The sequence below is a fragment of the Oncorhynchus mykiss genome, chromosome 17, assembly GCF_013265735.2.
Source record: "Oncorhynchus mykiss isolate Arlee chromosome 17, USDA_OmykA_1.1, whole genome shotgun sequence".
NCBI lineage: Eukaryota > Metazoa > Chordata > Actinopteri > Salmoniformes > Salmonidae > Oncorhynchus > Oncorhynchus mykiss.
This window is the reverse complement of record NC_048581.1, coordinates 63,543,938-63,559,041: the sequence shown is the minus strand read 5'-3', so window position 1 is coordinate 63,559,041 and position 15,104 is coordinate 63,543,938. Positions and strand designations below refer to the sequence as shown.

The window sequence follows — 15,104 nt, the reverse complement described above, 5'->3', positions numbered from 1 at the left end:
TCTCAGCTCTCAAACATACCATGAAACCACAAGGCGTGCCTTTTCACAGAATCGAAACTGTTCTCTTCCTGGCGGAAAAGAAAGACCAACATGTTATAGTTCTCAGATATGGCTGTGTCTCGCATATCTGTCAGGAAGGACCACCTCAGCTGTCCACTCTGCCAGGAGGTGCTCAGTAATCCAGCTGCTATTCCCTGTGGACACAGTTTCTGCATGATCTGTATCCAGGACTTCTGGGACAATGAAGAAATGGGTGATCGTTTCTGCAGCTGCCCTGAATGCCAAGACTCCTTTCAGCCGAGGCCTATCCTGATCAAGAACATTGTTCTGGCTGAAATGGTGGAAGGAATGAAGAAGTCCAAGTGTGGAAATAATGTGGGTGCTGGAGGTAAGCGCAGACCTGTTGAAGACGGTCAGGAGGCAGGCCCTTCGCCCAGTCATGCTCTGGGTTGGGCCAGACCCACGAAGATACCCAAAACCACTAGAGTCTCAGAGGTACCGAAGAGCAGAGTATGTCCTATACATGGCAGACTGCTGGAGATTTACTGCTGTGATGATGATCAATGCATCTGCCCTCTATGCGCCCTGGTTGAGCATAAAGCACATAACAATTTGTTGGCGAAAGAGGGACGGAAAAGGAAGCAGGTACTGACCTTTATCTCAAAGCTGGCGCTTCGAGTATCCCAAAGGTTATGTGTATAATTCTCAGTTGATCCCTTAGTGATTCAATTCAAATAAGTACGTAAATAACACTTCATTACCGTGTGCATTCCAAGATTTATGAGGTTATTATTGGTTTGACCTTGTAAATATTTAATCTGCAGATAAATTTCCCCTCCACAGGAACAGCTCCAGGACATTAAGAAGGAATCCAAGCAGAGGATCAAAATGAGGGAACAGGAGCAGAAGGACCTAAGAGAGAACATAAAGAGGGTTAAGGTGGGTATACAGTCGATCTGACAAGGAAGTTAATATAGTTATTTACAATGCTCTCTGGACAAACCCAACTATAATAGTAACATAGCAGCAAGGCCACAGTCTCCTTCCTAACTCATGGGTGTGTACTGCCCCAGGTGGCCCACACTGACAGATTTTAATGCCCAATGTGTTTCAAAATTCTAAAGGCACATTTGAGCTACAGTGTCTTGATGCAGGTGTATGGTAACAATTGAATAACATGAGGGAAAAAAAGGAGAATTCTGCATGCTGCTCTTGCTAGTGTCACTGCTCTTTATTAAGCTTTACGTATCGGCCTGCAAGGCCTTCGTCAGACATTGCTCCACCTACATCCATTCAATGCACTGAAAGGGGTTGGAGTAATGTCAACATAAGGGTGCACATTAAAAACCCTCCCAAAAGCTCTGACGAAGGCCTTGAGGCTGATATGTAATGCCAATGTGTTAACTTTATATGGCCTATTTAAAAACGTCCTGAAATTAAAAACAAACGTAAATCACTAAGTCTGTCCCTGACTGTATGTGTAACAGGAAGGTGGTAGGGCTGCTGAGGAGCACTGCGAGGGTGTCCTCTCTGGGCTGATCGACTCCCTCCAGAGGCACTACTCCACAGTGAGAGAGTTGATCTTGGCCCACGAGACAGCTGCAGTGGCTCAGGCTGAGAGCTCCCTGTGCAGCATGGAGAAAGACATGGCTGCCCTGAAGAGGAGAGACGCTGAGCTGGGGCAGCTCTCACAGACAGATGATGATATCCACTTCCTCCAGGTATGGTTAGTTGTATCACAGGCAGTGGTGTGTATTCATGGATGCCAAGGTAAGCCAGGCGTCCTAAAAGAAATTGACCAATAAAAAGCATAACATAATTTATCTTTCATCTCAGTGTTTCATAATGTTCCTTCAATTCGCCAGAGGCTGAATGTATCTCACAGGAGAAAGCATCCGAGCGAGCGAAACAGCGCCCCTCTGTGTCTTTATCTGATCTTGCTATCTGGTCCAATAGCCAATCAGCACTGAGCTCAACTGTGAATAGTCCTGGCACACACAAAAAAAAGTGTCACGGGAACCTAGCTAGCTATCGAAAATTGATTGGCACTTTCCTAAATTAGCCATTTATGGAGATAGGGATTTGGACTTGTAGTTTTACTTAATTCTCCCTACTGGCCAATGATAATAACATCCAACCATTCATTAATGAATGTTGTGCCCCTGGCCTGAGAGGATGGAAGTTCAATATGTAGCTTCATGTGGAAGGCTAAGATTATAGCTAACGTTGCCCATGAATGGAAGTTAGGCTAGCAAGCAAGCGTTTTAGCCAGGTAGCCTAGGACAACAAAAAATAAAAGCGTTTATTGTATGCCAGAATGACCGTTTCATCAACATGAAAGAGAGGAGGATGGCATTGGCTTTTCTCTACAAGTAGGCTGAGTCAACATGTTTTTCTACTTACACGAAGGTGCACACACACACAGAAATAAGAACCATGGACAGCCACATCGTATGTAGCTTGATGGACTAAATTATTTTTGGTATATTTTAGTTGTCACTGTATTAGACTAAGCTAAATTGATTGGATTATGTTGAAATGGCGCTGGAACAATGGAGGCTCCTGTTTTCTGTGTGACTTGCGGTAACTCTGTGGTTCTAAATCAATAGTTATTTAGTGGTCCGAAAATTTCGGAAACATTAACTTGCTTGGCCATGCTGTAGGTCAAGTAACTTTCTTACATGCGATATGCTTTGTGGACGTCACTGGACAGATGTTGCTCTCCAATTTTGTGATAAAACAAAGGTGTGGTTGAATTAATTATGCTACTGTCTTCTTATTGTCTCTGCTTTTTTATTATATATATATATTTTTTAATGACCTTTATTTAACTAGGCAAGTCAGTTTAGAACAAATTCTTATTTACAATGACGGCCTACACCTGCCAAAAACCGGACGACGCTGGGCCAATTGTGCGCCGCCCTATGGGACTCCCAATCAATGCCGGTTGCGATACAACCTGGATTCGAACCAGGGTGTCTGTAGTGTCGCCTCAAGCAATGAGATGCAGTGCCTGAGATCGCTGAGCCACTTTGGAGCCCTTTTAGGCCTATACAGTATATCACGGTTGCAAGGCATATGAATTAACAAGTTATAGAGCAAACAACACAATTATCACAACACATAGGTTGCAATATGGCTCGTTTTGTTTTGGAGGGGGCATGGCTTCCCCAGTGATTTTTACCCCCACACTGCTACTGATCACAGGCTGTAGTAGATAGATGTAGGATCTGGTTCTGAGGTTCACAAGTGTGTGCATGATGACATGGTGAATTTTCACAACTAATAATGATAACTCTATCATTTTCAAGTCTCTCTCTCTATCTCCCTCTCTATCATGAAAAAAGAGATTGCCCTCTCTCTCTAACCTCCCAGAACCCCGTTACTTGTCCAGTGTCTCGACGGATCCACACCTCCCCTTTGAGGCCATAAGGAGTGCTGTCTCAGAGTTTGGGAATCGACTGGAGGCTTTCGCTGAGGAGGAAATCAGTACAGTGTCTCAAACTGGTCAGTTGAGGGGAGGTATACCGCAGACAGACGTACACATAGGCAGACAGACAGACCAATATACAATACATTTATAAAGGATTTTATGATCTGTCTCAACAGTGGCTGGAAATGGAGGTTCCCAGTTTCCAGACCATAGAGTCATACCTGAGCAGCTTCCAGGTGAATCTTATCCTTGTGTGTTATCCCAAGTGTTTCAGAAAATCAGTCACATTTTACTTGACCCTTAGTAATGAGAGTTTGAAATTAACAAGAACTTTAACCACAACTGAGCCTTTCTCCTGACCTACACAGTTATCAGTGCTGCACAGACCCCAGAGCCTACGACCAGAACAGAATTTCTACAGTGTGAGTCCTATGTTCTTTGTGTAACACATCGAATCTTCACTCAACCTTTACAACAGAAACATAGTAATAAAGAGATGTATTTTTAAATGGATCTGAACCAACCTCATGATAATGCTGTTTGAACATGATCATGTAGAGTTCAAAAAGTACTCGCACTCAAAACCATGAGAGGAATAATATCCCAAGGAGACCGAGATGCAAAAATAATAGAATTAATTTAGACCATGTTCAAAAGAATACAAAAAGTGAAAGTGTAAGGTGCTAATACATTTTTTTTTTTAAAGAAACCGAGCATACATTTCGGCCTTATGCCTTCATCAAGGACTAAACGTATGCTTTTCATTCTAGCCTGAGCGCTAACCCTCATACTGGCTTTCTATGAACATGGTCATGAACTTCATTTTACCATCGTCTTTGATCCTTCAGATGCTTGTGAGCTTACCTTGGACCCTAACACTGCCCACAAGGACCTCTCCCTCTCAGAGGACGGCAGAATGGTGAGGTGGGATGCTAAAAAGCAGAAGGAACCGGTCCAACCTCACTCTGAGAGGTTTAACTACCGTCGCCAGGTGCTGTGCAAGAAGGGGCTTGAAGCTGAGCGCTGCTACTGGGAGGTGGAAGTGGTGGGGAACAAGGCTGAGATTGCCCTGGCCTATTGGGGCATAGACAGAAAATCAGTCTCTAAGAGATCCGCTTTTGGGGCCAGTGACCAATCCTGGAGCCTTGACCGTTCTAAAGGCTATTCTGTGTGCCACAACAGTGAAGGTGTTGCACTCTGTGCAACCCCCAGCCAGTGCAGATTAGGGGTTTACCTGCAATTTAAGGAGGGCACCATAACATTTTATGAAGTCTCAGATAAGATGGAGTTACTCTACAGAACCAAGAAGTTCACATTCACTGAACCCCTCTACCCAGGGTTCTGGCTTGGGGAGGAGAGTTGTATCACACTATGTAATCTGAGGCATGAAAGATTCTAACCATGAGAGTAAAACTAGGACATAGAGATCGGGTTGCAAAAATCTGGTAACTTTCCCGAAATTCCCTGTTTGCTAGAAATCCAGGTTGGATAATTCCCAGAATCAGGAGGGAATAAGCAGGAAATCCACAATCCTCCAAACAGGATTTCTGGGAATCTTGGGAAAGTTACCAGATTTTTGCAACCCTATATAGAAAATAATACACTAGAAAGTGTAGACTCTGGATAGAAGTTCAAAATAAAGTTATATACATGGTATACATACTGGATAACAGTTAAAAGGCTTTAGAATGCTGTTAGGCTTTGGGGGATCATATCTTGGTTTTATTAGCTTGTAAACCTCTAAAATCAGCTTGTACCCTCTTTACATTTGTAATATCGACGTATTTGTAATATCTACTGAAACATTTTTACATTTTTCATACAATTTTTATAAAAATAAAATTGCGCAAATTAAATGCTAAAGTGTTGTTTTATACAACTTTTATGACCTACTTTTTCTGACTATTTCACACTAGTGTCATGTCCCTTATACAGCAGGATGACATGAGAGGATGGGGTCATTAGTCCAGTAGTTACTGCTTTACACTTGCACTTTTCAAAGATTTAAAGTTTAGTCAATGTTAAAGATCAAGGAACTTGAAAAGTTTTTTCAACCATTTGTACTTTAATTTAATTTAAATATTAATGTTCCTATTATTATATACTGTTAATGCTTAAAGTGAAGGTGGAAGTGACGGGTTATTCACTGATGGAAGAATTGCCTTAAAACTGTCTTCCAAAGGTTGTTCTTTGCCGCAGATTTGTGTTTGGATGTCCTACTTATTTTGAAATCAAATCAAGTTGAATAGAAACTTGGTAATAGGCAAAAATGTGGCTGTACCCCTAACTGTCAGAAGGAGTGGCACTTTGGAATGCAGACAGGGGCTACTGATAAATAAAAGGAAGGTTCATGATTTCTACCCAAACTGAACTACCAAAAGAGAGAGAGGATAGCCCGCCCCAATGTGTTTTTTCTTTACCCCTGGGCCTAAAAAACGTTTTGAATCTTAAAAGTTTTGGTGCAAACGAGGACCATAGGCTAAACAACATTCCTGGACGTGCTATTGTCTCCACTCCAAGTCCTGATCTGCTCAATGTGTGTGTCCTCTCAGGGCCATACTTTGACCCACGCCATGACCTCATCCAAAACATGTCTACGGGAAGACTGGGACGGAAAACAGGATGTCAGGAAAAAGGTGGTGATCAATGTTGGTGGCATACGTCATGAAACTTACATGGCCACTCAAGAGCTTGCCTGGTACCCGTTTAGCTAAACTGATGGACCATTTTTTAAAAACCTTTATTTTACTAGGCAAGTCAGTTAAGAACAAATTCTTATTTTCAATGACGGCCCTGGAATGGTGGGCTAACTAACGGTCTAACCACTAGGCTACCCTGACGACCATGACCTCACTGAATTATTATTCGACAGACATCCAGGTGTTTTCTCCAATGTTCTGAATTATTACAGAACCGGCGGTCTCCTTTTTGAAGAGGAGGTGGCTTTTTGGGAGGTCGACGAGGCAGCTGTGGAACCTTGTTGCTGGATAACATTCTGCCAACATAGGGATGCTGAAGAGGCCCTTGCAGCGTTCGGGCCATCTGATTCAAATGTGCGCCACAATGAAGAGTTTCCAGATCGATTCGATGTTGAAGACAACACAACAAATTCTCAGAGCTGCTTCAAAAGGTGGAAACCAAAAATATGGGCTCTATTTGACAACCCATTCACATCTATGGTTGTCAAGGTATTTATTCTCTCCTAATTAAAAAAAAATCCACTGACCTCTTGATCCCCAATTCAAGAACAGACTATGGGAGGTGCACAGTACTACATAGAGCCATGGCTACAGGTAACTATTCCACATCAGGTAACTGATGCAAGCAGTAGAATCAGATTTTCTTTTTTAAATACACCTTACGGAACAGCGGGGACTGGGAAAAGACACACACACACACACAGGCACAGACACACATACACATGATAAGATGTGCACGTGCACATGTATGAAGGCAATTCTTAATCCAATTCTAAACTTGCCTTGAGGCCACAGGTGTGAGATACCGCAGTCAGACGCGCTTCCAAGCGGCAGGGTAGCCTAGTGGTTAGAGCATTGGACTAGTAACCGGAAGGTTGCAAGTTCAAACCCCCAAGGTGACAAGGTACAAATCTGTCGTTCTGCCCCTGAACAGGCAGTTATCCCACTGTTCCTAGGCCGTCATTGAAAATAAGAATTTGTTCTTAACTGACTTGCCTAGTTAAATAAAGGTAAAATTAAAAAATCATAAAATAAAATAAAACCACAGAACAGGAAATCCAAAACTCCAATAGTGTAAAAACAAACACAGGGTAATTTCATAGGCTGTATTCCATCGATGAACAAAGTCAAAGCGATCACATTTAAACTGTAAACAAAATATATAGACTAGCAGCAGGTTTCTTAGTTCCAAAATATATAGACTAGCAGCAGGTTTCTTCGTTCCAAAATATATAGACTAGCAGCAGGTTTCTTAGTTCCAAAATATATAGACTAACAGCAGGTTTCTTAGTTCCAAAATATATAGACTAGCAGCAGGTTTCTTAGTTCCAAAATATATAGACTAGCAGCAGGTTTCTTAGTTCCAAAATATATAGACTAGCAGCAGGTTTCTTAGTTCCAAAATATATAGACTAGCAGCAGGTTTCTTAGTTCCAAAATATATAGACTAGCAGCAGGTTTCTTAGTTCCAAAATATATAGACTAGCAGCAGGTTTCTTAGTTCCAAAATATATAGACTAACAGCAGTTCCAAAATATATAGACTAGCAGCAGGTTTCTTAGTTCCAAAATATATAGACTAGCAGCAGGTTTCTTAGTTCCAAAATATATAGACTAACAGCAGGTTTCTTAGTTCCAAAATATATAGACTAGCAGCAGGTTTCTTAGTTCCAAAATATATAGACTAGCAGCAGGTTTCTTAGTTCCAAAATATATAGACTAGCAGCAGGTTTCTTAGTTCCAAAATATATAGACTAGCAGCAGGTTTCTTAGTTCCAAAATATATAGACTAGCAGCAGGTTTCTTAGTTCCAAAATATATAGACTAGCAGCAGGTTTCTTAGTTCCAAAATATATAGACTAACAGCAGTTCCAAAATATATAGACTAGCAGCAGGTTTCTTAGTTCCAAAATATATAGACTAGCAGCAGGTTTCTTAGTTCCAAAATATATAGACTAGCAGCAGGTTTCTTAGTTCCAAAATATATAGACTAGCAGCAGGTTTCTTAGTTCCAAAATATATAGACTAGCAGCAGGTTTCTTAGTTCCAAAATAAATAGACTAGCAGCAGGTTTCTTAGTTCCAAAATATATAGACTAGCAGCAGGTTTCTTAGTTCCAAAATATATAGACTAGCAGCAGGTTTCTTAGTTCCAAAATATATAGACTAGCAGCAGGTTTCTTAGTTCCAAAATATATAGACTAACAGCAGGTTTCTTAGTTCCAAAATATATAGACTAGCAGCAGGTTTCTTAGTTCCAAAATATATAGACTAGCAGCAGGTTTCTTAGTTCCAAAATATATAGACTAGCAGCAGGTTTCTTAGTTCCAAAATATATAGACTAACAGCAGGTTTCTTAGTTCCAAAATATATAGACTAACAGCAGGTTTCTTAGTTCCAAAATATATAGACTAGCAGCAGGTTTCTTAGTTCCAAAATATATAGACTAGCAGCAGGTTTCTTAGTTCCAAAATATATAGACTAGCAGCAGGTTTCTTAGTTCCAAAATATATAGACTAGCAGCAGGTTTCTTAGTTCCAAAATATATAGACTAGCAGCAGGTTTCTTAGTTCCAAAATATATAGACTAGCAGCAGGTTTCTTAGTTCCAAAATATATAGACTAACAGCAGGTTTCTTAGTTCCAAAATATATAGACTAACAGCAGGTTTCTTAGTTCCAAAATATATAGACTAACAGCAGGTTTCTTAGTTCCAAAATATATAGACTAACAGCAGGTTTCTTAGTTCCAAAATATATAGACTAGCAGCAGGTTTCTTAGTTCCAAAATATATAGACTAACAGCAGGTTTCTTAGTTCCAAAATAAATAGACTAGCAGCAGGTTTCTTAGTTCCAAAATATATAGACTAGCAGCAGGTTTCTTAGTTCCAAAATATATAGACTAGCAGCAGGTTTCTTAGTTCCAAGTCATAGCGTAGCTGTCAAAAAACTCTCCATACCTAAGGCCTAGTGGACCCATACTGCAAAAAAACAAAATAGGTAAAGGGAAGGGGAACATGGGGAAAAAAGGGGGGTGTCCAGGAAAGGCTCCATAATACTTTTAAATACCCAAGATAATCATAATAGAAAACCAAAAACATGTTCAAATATCTATAGAAAAGACAGAAATGCCAATGGTGGAGGAGTTGCTGTTTATAATCAGAACCAGATTCCTGTAAAGCTTAGTGAGGCTCTCGTGTTAAATACTGTCGAAGTAATATGGCTATAGGTTCATCTTCCTCACCTAAAGCCCATTCTTGGTGGAAGCTTCTATAGATCACCAAGTGATAAGTCAGTATCTGGGTAATATGTGTGCAATGCTTGATAATGTATGTGATATCAACAGTATAACTGATCAAATTATGAAAGACAAGCATTGTAATTTTGAAATCTGTAAAGCAAATGTGGAAGAGTTGAAAAAATTATTGTTGTCTATCAACAATGACAAGCCACCGGGGTCTGACAACTTGGATGGAGGATTATAGTGGACAATATTGCCACTCCTATTTGCCATATTTTCAATCTAAGCCTACTAGAAAGTGTGTGCCCTCAGGCCTGGAGGTCATTCCCCTACCTAAGAATAAAAAGCCCTCTTATCTGGCTCAAATAGCTGACCAATCAGCCTGTTACCAACCCTAAGTAAACTTTTGGAAAAAACAAGCATGGCACTTACACAAATGACTAATGATTGGCTGAGAGAAATTGATCATAAAAAAATTGTGGGAGCTGTTCTGTTAGACTTCAGTGAGGCTTTTGACATTATCGATCATACTCTGCTGCTGGAAAAACGTATGTGTTATGGCCATACACCCCCTGCTATATTGTGGATGAAGAGTTACCAGTCTAACAGAACACAGAGGGTGTTCTTCAATGGAAGCCTCTCCAACATAATGGTATCCAGTGTGTCTACGTATGCGGAACACTATACACGTCAGCTACTACAGCAAGTGAAATCACAGCAACACTTAACAAAGAGCTGCAGTTAGTTTTAGAATAGGTGGCAAGGAATACGCTAGTCCTAAATATTTCAAAAAGTATTGTATTTGGGACAAATCAGTCACTAAACCCTAAACCCTGAACCTCAACTAAATCTTGTAATAAATAATGTGGAAATTGAGTAAGTTGAGGTGACTAAACTGCTTGGAGTAACACTAGATTGTAAACTGTCATGGTCAAAACATATTGATACAACAGTAGCTAAGATGGGGAGAAGTCTGTCTATAACAAAGCGCTGCTCTGCCTTCATAACAACACTATCAACATGGCAGGTCAACATGCCTTTAAACAGCTTGGAAAATCAACATGGCAGGTCCTACAGGCTTTAGTTTTTTCTCACCTAGACTACTGTTCAGTCGTGGTCAACTGTCACAAAGAGGGACCTCGGAAAATTACAATTGGCTCAGAACGGGTCAGCACGGCTGGCCCCTGAATGTACACGGAGAGCTAACATTAATAATGTAAATCTCATGTAAATCTCTCATGGCTCAAAGTGGAGGGGAGATTGACTTCATCACTACTTGTTTTATAAGAAGTGTTGAGAAGCTGAATGCACAGAGGTGTCTTTTTAAACTACTAGCACACAGCTCGGACACCAATGCATACCCCACAAGACATGTCACCAGAGGTCTCTTCACAATCCCCAAGTCAAGAACAGGCTAAGGGAGGCGCACAGTACTACATAGAACCATGAGTGCATGGAACTCTATTTCACATCAGGTAACTGATGCAAGCAGTAGAATCACTTTTTTTTTAAAGATAAAAATACACCTTGTGGTACAGACGGGACTGTGAAGAGACACACTAGCACATGCACGTACATTGCAATATTGTTGTATGGTGGTACTATACATTTTGTACTGTAGATATGTCGTGGTATAAAAATGTTAGATGATGTACTGTTTTATCTTTTGTTTTATGTGTGATGTAAGTGCCTTAATGTGTTTGGACCCCAGGAAGAGTAGCTGCTGCCTAGGGGTTCCCTAATAAATACAAATACAACTCTAAATAAATGTTTATACCACATTTCATTGCTGCCTTGCAGCAACACCATTCACTTCACAAGTAATTAAAACATACAAATGAAATAATAATTGGAGACAGTGAAGGACAATAATAACAACTAATACAAAAGTAGTTGCATGAACCAACATTTTAAAGTGAGGAAAAGCAAGGAGAGGAGAGGTCGTGTTTAGGTATTTCATATCATCAGTAGTATTTGTATATTTATATTATTTTATTATGTTAATATCCCTATTTTTGTTGCTCAGAAAACAAGCTCAACATTTATCTCTCTTTCCCTCTTAGAGTCCAATGTGCCTTTGATTGAATCCCAGGCTTAGTCTGGTTATGAGACCCTGGAGGTAAAGACTGAGTCCTGATATTTCCATTATACCGGATTTGGACATTATAGCTATATTATAACATATTTAACATCATAAAATTTTACATTTTATCATCTTTAAGCAAACATGGGAAAGGACTACTTGACTATTCAAGGTCCTATGTATTAAAGTTTCAGTCAAGTCATTTTCTTACACACATTATATGTCACATTTGTGTGAGAGCGTGATATCACCACACTATCTGTCTGTAATAATCATACACAACTCAAAAAGTTGTCTCATAAAATGTCTAATGCCTGTGTTCTGATGTGTGAAGCCTGAATGTGTTCAGATATTTGCCCTCTTGTATCTAATTCAATGGTCATTCATGGGCTTCCAATAAGTCCTTTAACTGTTCTCTGCCAAAACATCTGTTGAGGCCAGGTTTTATACAGATGTGTGTCATCTGTTGCCCATCTGTTGCCCTATCCAAGGTATTTCGTTACAGATCTGTACAAAGGGAGTATTTATAATGAATTTAAACGTGAATAAGTGATCCTTGTGAACCATGACATTTTCCCATTTCCTGTGTGTACAATACGTTCCTCTGTGTACAGTACTAAATGAGAGTGAGAACATGTGTGATGGGCTTCCACTGTGGCCATGGTTATGTCCTAGGTTATTAGTTTTAGGTAACTCTATCCTCCCATGTTCTATTTATTATTTATACACTAAACACAGTGTTCCAGGACAAGGTCCAGCCAAATCTAGCTAGCTACAGTTGAAGTCAGTTTACATGCACTTAGGTTGGAGTCATTAAATTCGTTTTTCAACCACTCCACAAATTTCTTGTTAACCAACTATGGTTTTGGCAAGTCGGTTAGGACATCTACTTTGTGCATGACACAAGTTATTTTTCCAACAATTGTTTACAGACAGATTATTTCACTTATAATTCACTGTATCACAATTCAAGTGGGTCAGAAGTTTACATACACTAAGTTGACTGTGCCTTTAAACAGCTTGGAAAATTCCTAGAAAATCATGCCATGGCATTAGAAGCTTCTGGTAGGCTAATTGACATCATTTGAGTAAATTTGAGGTGTACCTGTGGATGTATTTCAAGACCTACCTTCAAACTCAGTGCCGCTTTGCTTGACATCATGGGAAAATCCAAAGAAATCAGCCAAGAAAAAAAATTGTAGACCTCCACAAGTCTGGTTCATCCTTGGGAGCAATTTCCAAACGCCTGAAGGTACCACGTTCATCTGTACGAACAATAGTACGTAAGTATAAACACAATGGGACCACGCAGCCATCAATAAACCACTGCTCCAAAACCCACCATTAAAAAGTCAGACTACAGTTTGCAACTGCAAATGGGGACAAATATCAAACTTTTTGAGGAAATGTCCTCTGGACTGATGAAACAACAATAGAACTGTTTGGCCATAATGACCATCGTTATGTTTGGAGGAAAAAGCATGCTTCCAAAGTTGTAGCAAAATGGCTTAAGGTTAACAAAGCCAAGGTATTGGAGTTGCCATCACATCCCATAGAAAGTTTGTGGGCAGAACTGAAAAAGCGTGGGCGAGCAAGGAGGCCTACAAATCTGACTCAGTTACACCAGCTTTGTCAGGAGGAATGGGCCAAAATCCACCCAACTTATTGTGGGAAGCTTGTGGAAGGCTACCCGAAACGTTTGACCCAAGTTAAACAATTTAAAGGCAATGCTACCAAATACTAATTGAGTGTATGTCAACTTTTGACCCACTGGGAATGTGATGAAAGAAATAAAAGCTGAAATAAATAACTCTCTACCATTATTCTGACATTTCACATTCTTAAAATAAAGTAGTGATCCTAGCTGACCTAAGACAGACCATTTTTACTAGGATTAAATGTCAGGAATTGTGAAAAACTGAGTTTAAATGTATTTGGCTAAGGTGTATGTAGACAACTGTATATCTTGTCCTAAAAGTTCCACACAAATCACTTCCAGGTTGTTTATTCTTTATTGATATGTGCAGTTATAACCACAGATCATTATTACACATGTAGCTTCAATACTGTACAATCATCATGGCTGAAGAGAGAGTGCTTGGTAAGGCCCTGCACCCACTTATTATCAGAAGAAAACTACATTAACACAGATTCAGACACACAAATCCACAAATCCACACACTCATATATTATGTTGAGATTCACTATAACACTTTAGCTACAAAGGGGCAGTTTCTGACCACTATTTATTTTCCCTATAGAGGTTTTAGCCTCCCATCCCGTAGCTCCAGCATTATAATATATATAATAAGATATTGCTTTAACACAGACTGTACCCAAGCTAGGGCAAACATTGAGCGTACCAATACGCAGACAAAACAAAAACAAAACAATACTTATTTTAGATGAAGTGAAAAAGTGCTTTCATATTCACATTCAATAGTATTTTATTTCACATGAGCTGTTAAAACAGTTCTGCAGTGATAAGACATTTAAATATTTCACAAGTTTTGTTCTATCTTTATAATTAATTAGATTGTTATTGGTTGTAGAATCCTACAGACACTAATATTTACAGACTTTTAATGTGAGCGATTTCGACATGGTACAATTACAAGAGCGACTGGCTCCAGGCCAATGACTAAAACAAAGCTTGACTAGAACTTAAACCAAAGACTGGTGGGATAGTGCAGTAACCTACTGTTCTTATCTGGAGGGCTACGCCTCTTTATAAGCAGCTGAGAGAGGAACACATGAGAACCAGAGCTCGCCAGAGTTCGACAATATACCATCATAAAGTCTACATTGGGATCCCACAAGGTAAACGTACTGTACCCCCCCCAAACCATCATCCCACTCATTTTACACTCCCATAATCACAGATAAGGTATACCAGCTACAAAATTGAGAAATATTCAAATATACAATGAAATGTACACCAACATACACAGAATATTATATAGTAAAATAAATATAGTCAATTTAATCATCAACACCATGGCTTTGAACATTGTGCTAAAAAAATAAATAAAGGAATCCTCTGTAAAAAATAAAGTTAGCTAAAATGGAATCATTTTGTAAATCAATTAAGAAGAGTGACAAGTCAAGTATAGTTTTATGAAATTGGGCTATGTTGTGGGGAAAATGTGCTTCCTTATTTAGCCTGTACTTTTGAGTTATGTCAACAGCATGTTTAAAATCTTTGCTGAGTGTGTAATGAAGGTAAGTAAATGGTTACGGAAAAAGGTCTTGGCAGATTATAATAATACTGTGTGATTGTATGAGTTCTCTATCTGGCTTGATTAGTTGAAATAGTCCAATGGAAAATGTATCTTGGTTTAAATTCAGACATTATTAAAGCAGGAAGCACTGCCATTCTGTTTTATGAGTATAAATAAATAGAGACTGCCTTACAATCCGACTTTGATCTGATTTGGTCCAATAGCGATTGCCACATTGTTTGGTCCATTAATGTAGAAGACAAGAGAAGGTGAAGTGGGGAGTTTTATTTGTGCTTAAAGGGATCAATTCATGTTGCTTTTTGTTTGTACTGTACATTCAGCTCCAGTTCTATTGGTCTGCCACGACCATAGTTTGTGCCTTAATCATCACATTGTCTGTAGTACAATCCTATTTGTGCCCATACAACTC

General features: G+C 39.5%; 1 protein-coding gene across 1 annotated transcript; it reads left to right on the top strand.

The window, feature by feature from the left end:
* Positions 1-65: 65 nt before the first annotated feature.
* On the top strand, positions 66-5,296 carry LOC110494351 (tripartite motif-containing protein 16-like protein). The gene is made up of 7 exons (XM_021569324.2): positions 66-645; positions 844-939; positions 1,488-1,721; positions 3,348-3,507; positions 3,610-3,669; positions 3,802-3,855; positions 4,282-5,296. The coding sequence occupies exons 1-7, from the start codon at positions 109-111 to the stop codon at positions 4,830-4,832; spliced, it is 1,692 nt and encodes a 563-aa protein (XP_021424999.1). The 5' UTR covers positions 66-108; the 3' UTR covers positions 4,833-5,296.
* Positions 5,297-15,104: the final 9,808 nt, after the last annotated feature.